The sequence below is a fragment of the Danio rerio genome, chromosome 16 (assembly GCF_049306965.1).
Source record: "Danio rerio strain Tuebingen ecotype United States chromosome 16, GRCz12tu, whole genome shotgun sequence".
NCBI classification, from domain to species: Eukaryota; Metazoa; Chordata; class Actinopteri; order Cypriniformes; family Danionidae; genus Danio; species Danio rerio.
In genome coordinates, this window is record NC_133191.1 from 42,920,681 (window position 1) to 42,933,671 (window position 12,991).

General features: G+C 38.4%; 1 protein-coding gene across 2 annotated transcripts in view; it reads right to left on the bottom strand.

Moving 5' to 3' along the window:
- The window catches only part of rspo2 (R-spondin 2), a 99,353-nt gene that overhangs the window by 61,069 nt on the left and 25,293 nt on the right, over positions 1 to 12,991 (bottom strand). For both annotated transcript variants that reach the window (XM_073925179.1, NM_001281990.1), the window contains 1 exon segment: positions 2,643 to 2,831. In XM_073925179.1, coding sequence (XP_073781280.1) covers positions 2,643 to 2,769 — 127 coding nt within the window. In that variant the 5' untranslated portion in view covers positions 2,770 to 2,831.

Consider the following 12,991-nt stretch of genomic DNA (forward strand, 5'->3'; position numbering starts at 1 on the left):
ATTAAAATGTGACGCTTGCTTCTCCCTTTACTGATTTAAATGCATTTTGTGCATGCAATCTCCTGCTGTTTGTTGCTATGGCAACCATCAGCTGTTCCTTACATGAGTGGCGCGGTTAATTTTCAAAATAGTTAAACTTTTGCCTTTATTACATTCCTACATTGGGATCTCACATATACTCTGTGCTGACTGCTTCTTTTGCATTTCTCTCCATCTCGCCCTGAACGCAGTCAACCAATCACTATAGACTGGGTCATCAGACCAATCAGCACAGATTAGCCTCATGCAAAGGAGGGGTTTGGGAAAAAAAATCCATCACTGAACAAATCATATAGAAGTCGTTGAGATAATAGGTAAAAAATAAATGCATATTATAAGACAATGAATGTGTTTTTTGACTTGGCATGCATATCAGGCTGCTATTAGAGACACCCAAAACCAAAATATGACCTTTTATACTGCGAAATAGGGGCTCTTTGAATAAAGTCTGATTAGATAGTATTCTTAGTAAAATGTATAAAAATGTATAAATGGTTCACAAAGCAACTTAGGATGCAGAATATATCTGTAAAATGTAAGCTGAGCACTGCAAGCACCACAGATTCTAAATGCATTAAACAGTGCAAATAGCAGATCTATTAGCACATTTATCTGTCAAAGGATCTGATAATTAATTTAGATAGTTAATTATATCTACGAAGCTATTTAAAAGACCTTATATATACTCCCAGCTCTATTATAGACTAAATCAGTGTTTCTCAACCATGTTCAACAGCACTGCATGTTTTGGATGTCTCCTTTGTCTGCCACACCCATAACAGGTCTTTCATTCTCTGCTAATGAGCTGATGATCTAAATCAGGTGTTTTTGCTTAAGGAGACATGGAAACCGCATACTTCCATACTATATAGTACGCCAAAATCAGTATGCGGGCCGAGTAGTATGTCCGAATTCATAGAATACTACTTTTCTAACGGCCGAGTAGTACGTTTAAATTCAAATGCAGTACCTTGCCATGGGCTGCGTCCGAAATGGATTTCTTTCAGTCTCTGCTAATGAGCTAATGATCTGAATCAGGTGTGTTTGCTTAAGGAGACATGGGCTGCGTCCAAAATTGCTGGCTGCGTCCGAAACCGCCTACTACTTGAATTTAAACATACTACTCAGCTGTTAGAAAAGTACGTTCTATACAGTATGAATGTGAAAAGTATTAATGGAATTCAGAAGTACTACATCCGCCATTTTGTCATGGTCACGGGACCTACTTGCACCAGCATCATGGGATAGTGCAGTGTGCATGGGATGCACATTTCAGAATCTCGCCGGAAGTAGTAAGTCATCCGGGTACTTCTCGCATACTGATTTTTGAATTCTATGAATTTGGACATACTACTCTCAGCTCGCATGCTGATTTTCGCGAACTATATAGTATGGAAGTATGCGGTTTCGGACGCAGCCGCCTACTTCTCAGTAAGAATTGCATTTGAATTTAAATGTACTACTCGCCCGATAGAAAAGTATGTTCTATACCAGGGGTGCCCAGTTTTTTCATATGAAGGGCTAAAAAACAAATTATCACTGATAGCCATGGGCCAAATATAAATATACCAAATATTTTTACATTACAATTGCTATGGTTAATTTCCTAATTCAGTATAACATCAGCATATTCCTAATGCAGCATAACGTTTTCAATTAGAACTTTGCAATGTAAACATAAACAATCCCATTTATAACACAGTGGAGTGTAATGCTGAATACACTAGTGAAGCAGAATCTGCCTTTGCCTTAATTTACTCATCAAAGTCTCTGCAGTATCCTCTATCCGTCGTATGTACATTTTAAACTAAGTCTGATATATTTACACCGTTTACATTGAAACATTTAAGTTCAGATAGCATTTTTGTAGCTTAACAATAAAACAAACAAATATAAGCTTACATTAAATTTTAAAAAAGACAATGTCTAAGCCATTCTCAGATGGGATGGTGAACCAAATCAAAGGTTACTTTGGCCTGTGGGTTCTATGCAGTATGAATGTAAGTAGTATAAATGGAACTCGGACATACTACATCCACCATTTTTTTTATAATCACGTGACCTACCCACAAGAGTTGCGTCGCTTCACTCCCATTTATGAATCCTCTCGCGGAACATCATGGCATAGCTTGGCGTCCATCAAATGCACACTTCAGAATCTCACCGAACGTGGGTCATCCGGGTACTTCTCGCATACTGTTTTTTGAATATATGATTTCGGGCAAACTACTCGGCTCGCATACTGATTTTGGCATACTATATAGTATGGAAAAATGTGATTTTGCACGCAACCATAGAAAATGTGGAGCTAGTAGTCCTCCAGGAACATAGTTGAGAAACACTGGAATAAATACTCAATAATTTGTCGTCAGCTTAGTCTATGCAAAACTATTACACTCATAACAAATTTACAAGTTAGAAGCATTTTGTACTTCAAATGCAAGGCAGATTTACTTCTCTTGAAGTATTCACAATAAGTGACCTCTGACCAGGTAAAAACATATTCCATAGTCCAAGTTAAAAAGATGTGTCAATGCATTAACAACCATACAGTAGTGCTACAATATAGTGTAAGTGTGTGAAAAAATACTGTAGGATCTTACTGGAGCACATGTTGATCTCTGTCCCTCGCATGCCGTAGTAGCCTGACGGACAGGCGTGAAGACATTCGCCGTACTGCCTCATCCTCTCCCTCCTCAGGAACAGGAAGAGCTTGGGCTGACAGTTCATGCACCCGTTGTCCTTGGAACACACCGAGCAGCCTTTACAGATGGGGTAAGCTCCATAGCTAGCTACAATAAAGCAAGACAAAAACATAGACGTTTACACAAAGTGACATGATTACTAGCATTGCTAACACTCTTTATGTCTTTGTACCAAACGATTGGGATTTTGGCAAATCATTGGTGATTACTGACAAATGAACAGAAATGCACTGTGTGGAGCTAAAATGCATTTAAAGTATAAACTTACAGACTGACCTTATTGCGTTTGTTGTGAAATAAATTCAATTTCATAGCTTAATCCTGGCCGAAATATGCTAAAATGCGTTTTTTTAATGTTTTGATGGGAGATCCTAATCTTTATGAACATGTACCATAAACAGGAAAACATAAGCAACCGTTTATTTATTTATTTTTAATTCAAAAGAGTTCACTTGGATTTACTGAGGTTAAGTGCCTTGCTCTAGGGAACATGTTGATAGCTCATGGTGACTCGCTTCGGCAAATTGAACTAGCAACATTAAGTTGTAAACCACTACACCACAGAGCAAACTAACTGCAAAGTGCCCCGCTGAACGGTTAAACGTGTGCCGCTATAGAACTGTCTAAGACGTTTTCATTGACACATAAAACTTTCACTGACTAAAGAAACTGTCATTACTGTGACACTAGCGAGGCCTGACATTTCTGAAGAGGAAACCCTTTTTTAATGCGAGCAGCACAGTGACTTGATTCAAAGCTCGACTCCTGTATGTAGAGTTCAGACAGCCGCTGAAAGCCCAAAACCGCATTGACTCCGAGCAGGATCATGTTGCTGGTGGAAGACAAAGGAGCCAGTAACGACCATACCGTTTCACAATAAAGGTCTCTTAATGTAAGCTCCTTAGCGTCCTCTTTACAGGAAAATGTCCTTGGGCGCACACAATAGCTGCAAACCAGAGACATTGCTATTGATTGGAGCCAAGTTTTAAATATCACAAACTGAGATAGAGTAACAGTCCGAACTAGTCGACCCACCACAATGCTTTATAAAATATCATGCATTTCGCTGACCCTCATCTTTTCTTGAGTCTGAATAAATAATAGAGAGTATTTAAAACAACAACAGTACAGCTCTGCATGGTTTATAACAATGTTATTCTTTCACAATGCCATTCATAAACACTTTCTATAAAATTAAACAAGAGGAAGTCTTGAGAAAGGAAAAAAACATACAGAAGAAGCACTGTAAATGTTAATATTCTCATACTTTTATCAATAATAAAGCATCTCAATTACATCCCTGGATGGGCCATTTCTTGTTAAGGTCACTACGGCAGTACCAAATAAATAAACATCTGAATTATGAAGGAAATTATGGGTATTGTTCTATTGAATCCAAACTCAGGAGGGCCGGTGTCCTGGAGAGTTTAGCTCTAACCCTAATCAAACACACCTAAACTAGCTAAACAAGCTCTTACTAAATATACTAGAAGCTTCCTGGCAGGTGTGTTAAGGCAAGTTGGAGCTAAACTCAGCAGGACACCAGTGTCATGAGAAATCAAGTCCCCCCTGACAATTAGGTCTGCCTAGGACCCTGGGTAATCCTAATGGTTCACTGGAGTTGCAATAGGAATAGTTTGTTGCATAAAAATATATATAAAAGCAGTGAAATCTTTAAATTCATAAAATTGAAAAGAGCGTTATAATGGCATAAAACTATTTTAAGTGATATAATTCTTATAGTGATGTACAACTAAAGGCATGTGTTGTGGCATGGAGAATTTCTCATTTATGCTACCAATTCTTATGTAAATAAATAATGTTACACATAAATACATCAAAAAGACATCATTACAAACGCTTCAATTATTTTAACTATGCATGTCTTTAACTTGTAGTTAGTTACTCATAATAATGGTACTGATATGGTTAGTTTTGTTAAAATTTCAAGACTGAGAATAGACTATAAAAAGCACCAGATGTGATTATAAATGCACTGTGGAAAAGTAGAATAGCTTTTGATCAGGCATTCAATGCAGACGATCCATTGGAGTTCTAAGCGGACTAGATTGCAGGGGGTACTTGATTTTTCACCACACCAGCCCTTCACAAAGACTATAGCTGTGTCTCATTTCAGAGGCTGCATCCTCCGAGGGATGTATTCGAAGTGCGTTACATCATCGCAGTGCGACTAAGGCTGTCTCATTTAAAAAAAATTCGAAGTCTCCTTCAAACACAGCCTCAAAATGCATCCCCCGTTTCCCAGATAATGGGAAATTACAGATAACACAATCGGTGGATTCTTCGCGGCCTCGAATGTTCCAAGATTCATTGCACGCTGACAATGGCAGGGCGTTTTTAATAGAAAACTCAGATTTAAATGTATGAATTAAGTTTATTCATACTTGGATATCTAAACACATGTTAAAAACTAAAAGAGTATGACATGTCATGCTAAAGATTGATTTTATTGACAGTTTAAATTTGTATGTGTACATGTATAGATCAAAGGAAATATATTTCCAGCTTCTGTATACCTTGTTTTGCCTTCAGATCGCTTAAAATAAGTTTTAAAATAACTTTGAAAAAAAAAGTTTTTACAAATCTTATCAGCGCTCATTAACGTGACGAAATCTGTCCTCTGTAGGCTAGATCATCTCATTTCAAAACGCTCGGTTCAGCCTGTGTGGACTTCGAAGGACTCAACTCTGAAATGAGACAGCTTGCAGAATACATAAGACATGTCACTCGTATACTTTTGAAAAAGGAAAAGTGTAACTGTCAATATGGCAAATAAAGCCCACCTTCTAGTACAGTAGCCAATCAGCGATTGCTATAGAATGACAATTCTCCGGGGGAGGGGCTCGGACCAGAAATGAGTTTCTGCAGATTTTGTTTGATATGAACATTTAGAAATGAAACTAAAAAGACAGTTGTTGTTTAATTTCATTGATTAGTCTTAAAATGAAATGTAATCATAAGCTTAGCAAGTTGATGTTTCCCCATTCAAACAGATTGCCCAAGGTTAATGCCCGAGAGACGTTTTAAAGATGGCCGCAGAGTGAAATGACTTGCCTTAAAGGGACCTTGTCCTTTGGACACCCCTGTTCTATAGGTTGGAATCTCACAATAACTCAGTTCACCTTTCTTGGCCTCCCAGTTTCTTAGATTTTTTTTGTGCAATTTGACATTCACTTGGCTTTTTTTCTACAGTGCATTGTGTTCTGTGTCCTGATTGGCTGTAAACCACTGTTAATCAACCTCCTCCGTGCAGTGTCTCCTGTACAGTACAGAAAGCATTCAGCTGGCCAAATTTACATAAATCTTTGATTGCTAGCAGTGTGACTCTGAACTGTTGTACTGTATACAATATTGACGAAACATTCTGCACCAAAAGCACCAGTGGTAGTACCCAAAAGGCAACTCTGTTGGTCTCACTTACAGTAGCAACCTAGCTTTCCCATGTGCTCTCCCATGCAAGATAGGGCGCAGCTTTACTTGTTTTCAGTATGCGACCATGTGAGACTCGCAGAAAGCTAGCTGCCAGCAAGTTAAAGTTACTTTTTATTCAACCAGCAAGTTTTTTTATACCAGAAAGGACACAGACTTCCCCCAAAAGATGATGCACAAGAGGTATCAATGTAAAAAAAATGTTAAATTACAAGTCAGAATTTGCCAGGGGTATAAATCATTTCAGGCTTGACTTTATATATTTTCAGGGTAAAATAGAGAACATTGTTGTATAGACTTTCTATATTGCACAGATTTTGTTTCACACCACACCACACCACATCACATCACCCTCAGCCTTCTTGTGATGAGGAAATGATTCGTCTACATTTTTCCCCCAACCACACATAAAGACATATGGTATATAGTTTGTACACAGAAACCTGACATTTACCATAAATTGGTGAAAAATGTAGCCCACACACTTCAGACCTGATTGCGAACGTAGTGCAGAGAAGGCCGGAAACCAGGACTGGCGTGAGGTTGGAACATCAAAAAGCTGAAAACTATCAGCCTTATTGAATTTCCCTAATTGAAGGTGGTGTGGCAATATCACAAACCGTTTCCCCTGTTCCTTAATCACTGGGGTGTTATTCCTTTCATCCCACTGTCAGAGCCGTTTCAGCAGAGCCTTGCGGCAGTTAAATGATTTCTTTAACTGCTGCTGTCAACATGAGCTCGAACAACACGATCGACCGTGAACGATCGCATTAGCCTATCGATCGGCCGTGCCATTTCCCTCACCGCCTTGCATTTGGCTGGGTTTCGCTTGTTATCAATTATATGGCATGAATTTCAGACCTGCATTGATGCAGCCATTCTGTTACTGGCCTGGTAATTACAAATGGAAAGAGTCAGGGAAACGGCACAGCTGACGTTTTTTGAGATTTTCTGGAACAGAAGCATGTCTGAGGACGGCTTTCCCAGCTCTGACCACAGGCATGTCAAAAAAGGAGGCTGGGATCTGGTGTGTCTAGGGCAAGGGTGTCCAAGAGCCACCCTAGAGGGCTCAGTGCTTCCACATTTTACGGAAATCTTTTTACCGCCAGCTGATTTATACCTGGAGCTATGACTGGAGTCTTCCATTTCGCGTCGTATTTTCATCTATTCGTCGAGGGGATCAAATTCAAGCTCTAAACCAGAAAATATGATGACTTTCCAATATTAGAGACACTGGGACCCAAAAAAAACGAGAAGGTACCTTACTGGGACCCTATTCATATTCTGCATTCAATTCTACTTACACGTAATCTCGAGATAAACAGAAATGTGTCTTGCTTGTTGTTTGACTGATAAAAGGCCATCTAAGAAAAACAGAATAATCCGAGTGGCTTTTGTACATGTAAACAACATCTTTCGACTATGTTTTTAAGTCACTCTTAAATGCTAATTATCCAAGCGTGTCGGTCTGGCAGAATTTCGACTTCTATGTAAATTACAGTGGCTAGGCCTAATTTGGCTGCTAAGCGGGTTTTTTGCTCCAAGAATCATACCAGCGTGAGCTTTAAACTTTACCATAAGTCTGTCACGTTAACCTGCCGGAGTGTAACTTATGCTGGTATTGCGGAACTGAATAAGAATTATTTCAGGACAGAGGAACACATTTCTTTTTTTTTTAACCTCACTCACATCCACCCCTGAACTTAGAAAAAGTATTAAATAAATATTTCTTCTGACAGCAATTCAACTGCACTCATAAATCCCCTAACACTGACAAAATAATACTGTATATCAGGCTGCACATTCAGTCTCGATCTCTTATGCAAATTTCATTTAACATGCATTTATTACTGAGCCAGTAAAATGGAAATACCCCCTCACTAAACTAACACAAAAAGATTACTGGATCAGAAAGTGAAGTCTGTACAAATGTTTGTGGTGAAAAATAGAACGAATCAGTAAGATTAACTGAAAAAGATAAATTCTTTGCTCCACAGACAAATAAACACTTTAATAATATACTGTAAAACCCAACAGTCCACTTTATCAAATGAAATAAGTGTAGTTAACTCAAAATTGACTGAAAGTTAATTCTACTCATTTGAAAAGAGTTTTGAACTCAGTGTTTAAGGTAATAAGTTAATTAAATACCTCATTATTTCAGCTTAAATGGAGTAAGTTGACAGTACTTATAGAATAGCTTTCTAAGTTAAATGGTTTGTTGCAATCAGTTTCCTTAAACGGTTTGAGTTGCCTTAACTTATTGGGTTTTACAGTACTAAATTGGTTCGAGTTCTCTTCATTTATTGGGTTTGCTGTGCTCAATTTGTTTCGTTTACTCAAATGAGTTAAGTTCACAGTACTCATTAGGATTAGTTTTTGTCAAATGGTTTGAGTATATATACCATAACTTTTTGGGTTTTACAGTGTATCTTTTTGTTTAGTAAAACTGCTATGCATACTGGGCTTGCACATCATTGCTGGGATCCAAGAAATGTGAAGAGACAATGCTAACTAGGGTTGGGTTTATAGACGATGGCATCGTCCATCTTCAATGGCCAATAAATATCACGATGCTAAGCCTGCATCACGATCCTCCGTTGTGCCCCATCACAGCAGCGACCGGCTCGTGAAAAATACACACTTAGGCCCTGTTAACACTAATACGTCTTAGTTTTAAAATGGCATTTTAGAACGAAAATGATCCATTACCACACTGGCATTTCATCTCGCATTTCTGAAAAGCCCTCCTTCCACACTATACCACTGAAAATGCACATCGCGTGACCACACACAGACACACACAGAAAGGCATGCGCTGCAATATATGCAAACGTTTAAGCTCCAGGCAGTCAGCGGATGCTTTGTGCACAAAACCCCAGAGAGCAGTGCACGTCGGACAGTTTATCAAGCATGTACCGCTGGATGGCTGTTAAATGTGATATTTCATTAATCGTGTTTCTATCTAACTAGTTTTCGGTCTTTTGAATCTATCAGGTAACGTGTCACAGCGTCAGAACCTTTTTTACCAACCAAGTTTGTCGACGTTATCATAACAATACAGATCACTCTGCCTATTCATGCCATAGTCCTGCGGAAAAACTGATAAACAGGTGGTATTTGGCGTGTAACTTCTCTTTATTTATTCATGATTTTGTTATGGGTAAAACAAATACCATGCGCATCAGGTAGTTGAAACGGTAGACCAAAATAATTAATTTGATATGAATTATTTAAATTACAGGTTAATTTTTTTTATCTAGATTAAGCTGCTTTAATCTCGGAATTAATCTAGATTAATCTTAATTAAAAAGGCTCAATTGAATTCTGCCGAAGGCATTCATAATATGTGTGCAGTTAAAGTCAGGCATCCTGCTGATTTAATTCAGAGGCGCACTTTTTTGTCAGACGGCTCAAAATATCAAGGTGAAAGTCATCATAGCTTGCGTAGAATAGACCCAGCTCCCAACCCAACTTTGAGAATAGATTAACGGCGATATTTTTTTGTCGCGCGATACGAGTCTCGCGTTAACACCGATAACAGCCCACCCCTAATTTAAATATTCATAAATAATTAATTCACCACTGCCTAAGAAGATGATGCCATCGTCAATCTCGATGTTTTACATTAGACATCGTACGATGCCAAATTGGCCGACATCGCCCAACCCTAATGCTAACCATTGAAGACCTCAAGGACAACACATACGAAGAGATGAAGAAATGATGCCAACCATCGAGGACTTCGAGGACAACACATACACAAATACACTTCATTAAACATGTACACATAGACATCACCTTTATTTTTGTATAAAGGTACACCAGCATTTTTCACAGGCAAGTCGCTACTGTGATGGGGCGCAACAGAGAATCGCGATGCAGGCTTAGCATCGTGATGTTTATCGGCCATTGGCGATGGACGATGGTATCGTCTATCGACCCAACCCTAGTTAGCATCATCTCTTTACAGGTCTTGGATCACATCAATGTTGCTGCACAATCTCTAGATGCCTCGGGATGGGCATCTCCAGGTGGAAATAAAGGTCAAAGAAAATATTTTGCATAGCTGCTGTTCATTAGGTATTTGAACAAGAGATATTAAAGGTTGATGCGAAAATTAAGTGCAATAAATAAAAGTATAACATTTATAAACAAACATAGAAACAAACATATAAAGCAAATGAGCATTTCTAACAAAATGTCTGGTGCATTAAGGCAGGTGGAGTGTTACGCCCCATTCACACAGGGCTTCAGCGTCAGCACTTGACAGAAGGCGTGTCTGAAGTTGGGGCTGACGCGATTGTCATAGCAGCGTCAGCCAATGAAATTAGTCAGCAATAGGCCACTGTCTGAGCTGGTTTATTTGCATACAGCAATCTGATTGGCTGATGCTTCCTTCGGCGCTTGAAAAGTTATCCAAGTACCAAGTTCTGCAACAAGCAATGCCTCTGAAGCGGCGCCGACGGATCCACAATGCAGTTCAGCAATGCCTGACGTCACTCATTCATAGTGAATGGGCAGCATTGAAGCTTAGGTCTTTAATTTAGTTTTTAATGGTGAGATTGTGTCTGAGCCTCGGACATTATCAGGAAGGTTATTCAAAATTGCAGGTTAACTGTGTCTGTATATAATAACTTATATTTGTTTGTAACTTTAACTCAATTTGATTGTACAGCTACTTTGAAACAATAATTAGTGTAAAAAGCGCTTTACAAATAAACTTGAATTAAATCATTATTTAAAGTGGTGCAGCTTTAAACCCATATTCAACACGTTAATCCAAAGCAGAAAAAAAAGGTTTTGTATTAAGAAGCTAAATTCAACTGACACAAGAAATAAAACTCCTTGTTAATGCATGCTGACTTAGACATGTAACTCCAAAACTGCACCAACCTGACAACCTATGCACCTCTCTTTGAACTGCCCTTTTCCATAACAAAGAAGAAAGTTTACACTTAAAGCGCAGGACAAATGTTCTGCTAAACCAAAATATGCAAGTGCCTCCTTTCATCGTGCATTAAACGATCCATCTACAACTTAAACAACAGTATTTACAAAGACCTTGTCTACTTTGAACATCGGCGCTGAAGACACCACAGGGACTTCAACATTTTGTGGCCTGACCAGAGGAAGAGACGATTTCTGCAAATTGTCTGGAGTGTGACATGGCGTTGTGTAAGACAGACAACAGACGGCTCGGTCGTATTGTCTCACCATTTCTGTCAGCCAAGAATGAGGCTATGGGGGAATGCAAAAGCACCAGTACAAACAGATTAGAAGTGAACGTCTTGATTTGTTTGGGAAGCAAAAATGAAGAGTCGTTACTCTTTTGAAGATGTTATTTCATTCTTAGCCATGTTTTCATTTCTTTCCCTTACTGTCTCAATCATTCACTACAGTTTTCTGGCCACTTATTTCCCCCCTCTAATTGACATTGCCTCTCAGGAACATCGAATGACAGGTAAGGCATCCATCTGCAGACTTTCGTGCAAAGAAATGTAACTTATGAGGAGTAAAATATCAACCCAACAATATTCTCTGCTAGTTTGACTGTGCCCGGTTTCTGTGGGGAGACTGTGGCTCATTCAGGTAAACGCAACATTCTTGGTCCTTCATTCATGCGAATCGCAAGCTCATAACTCAGCGTATGACGGCATTGTTGGAGCATGTTGCCTTCATTCAGCTTTGGCTGGCTTTGTTTTGAATCCTGATCAACAGTAATTGTAGTGTGAGTGAGATCCAGCAGAGGGGGAAAAAAAGAGAGCTGTCTAAGGTACATTTAAAGACTCTCAAACAATGTGACGACTATTGCCTTGGGCTGCCGGAACTGGCAACACCCCCCGCAACTCAAACACAGCAATCTCTCTTTCCCACACTCACAAATAACTATGACATCATACAGTGACATCATCCTTACGTCTACTATCTCAATGATCTTACGTGTCATATGAGAGGTCAAGATTCAAAGATGTGAAAAGTTAAACTACAAAAACCTCGAGTTACAAATATAGGAAGAATAATTGCATATTTGTGTTTGTTCAGATAACTAGAATTGTTTGAAAGATGGGAGATCATTTTCAGTATCATCTCTACAAAAGACATAATGCTGCTTTTATTAAGCAAAACAAAAGTGAGGTGAATTACAATAAGATTTGTATAATGTTGCATATAAATTAGATTTCTTAAAAAAAGAAGTTATATACTAATGAAAGCCATATATAAATGTGATATATGGCAATATATGCAATTTACATGTGTAAAAATATGTTATATATGCAATCTTTATTTTAAAATATGGCAAAAATGTCCAATTACTAGTTTTGTAACATTTCACCTGACTCACGATTTGATACGATTCACGATACGGATCTCACGATACACGATTTAGTCATGATTTTTGAACAAAACTATTTGAAACAAGTTTAAGATCAAGAGCCCTTTTTGTTTTACAAGCAGCACATTTTTGCAAAATATAATATATTTTCTGCCATACCCAAATTGCTATTTTAAAAACAAATAAACAAAATGAATAATATGATTTAAAGAAGACTCATTAATGCAAACAAACTAAAACTGTGACTGTGCTAAAATTTTACACTTTTAAAAAGAAATATTAGCATGTCTATGTTTTCTAGCATGAGCTGAAATTTTTGCACATTTACAATGTCCCCTACTGATGAGAAAACTCTTTCACTGGGGACTGAGATGGCTGGTGTGGAGAGGAAAGCCTTGCCTAAACCAGAGAGGAGTGTACAAAGGTGGTTGATATGCTCTCTGATCCAAGACTGGCCACT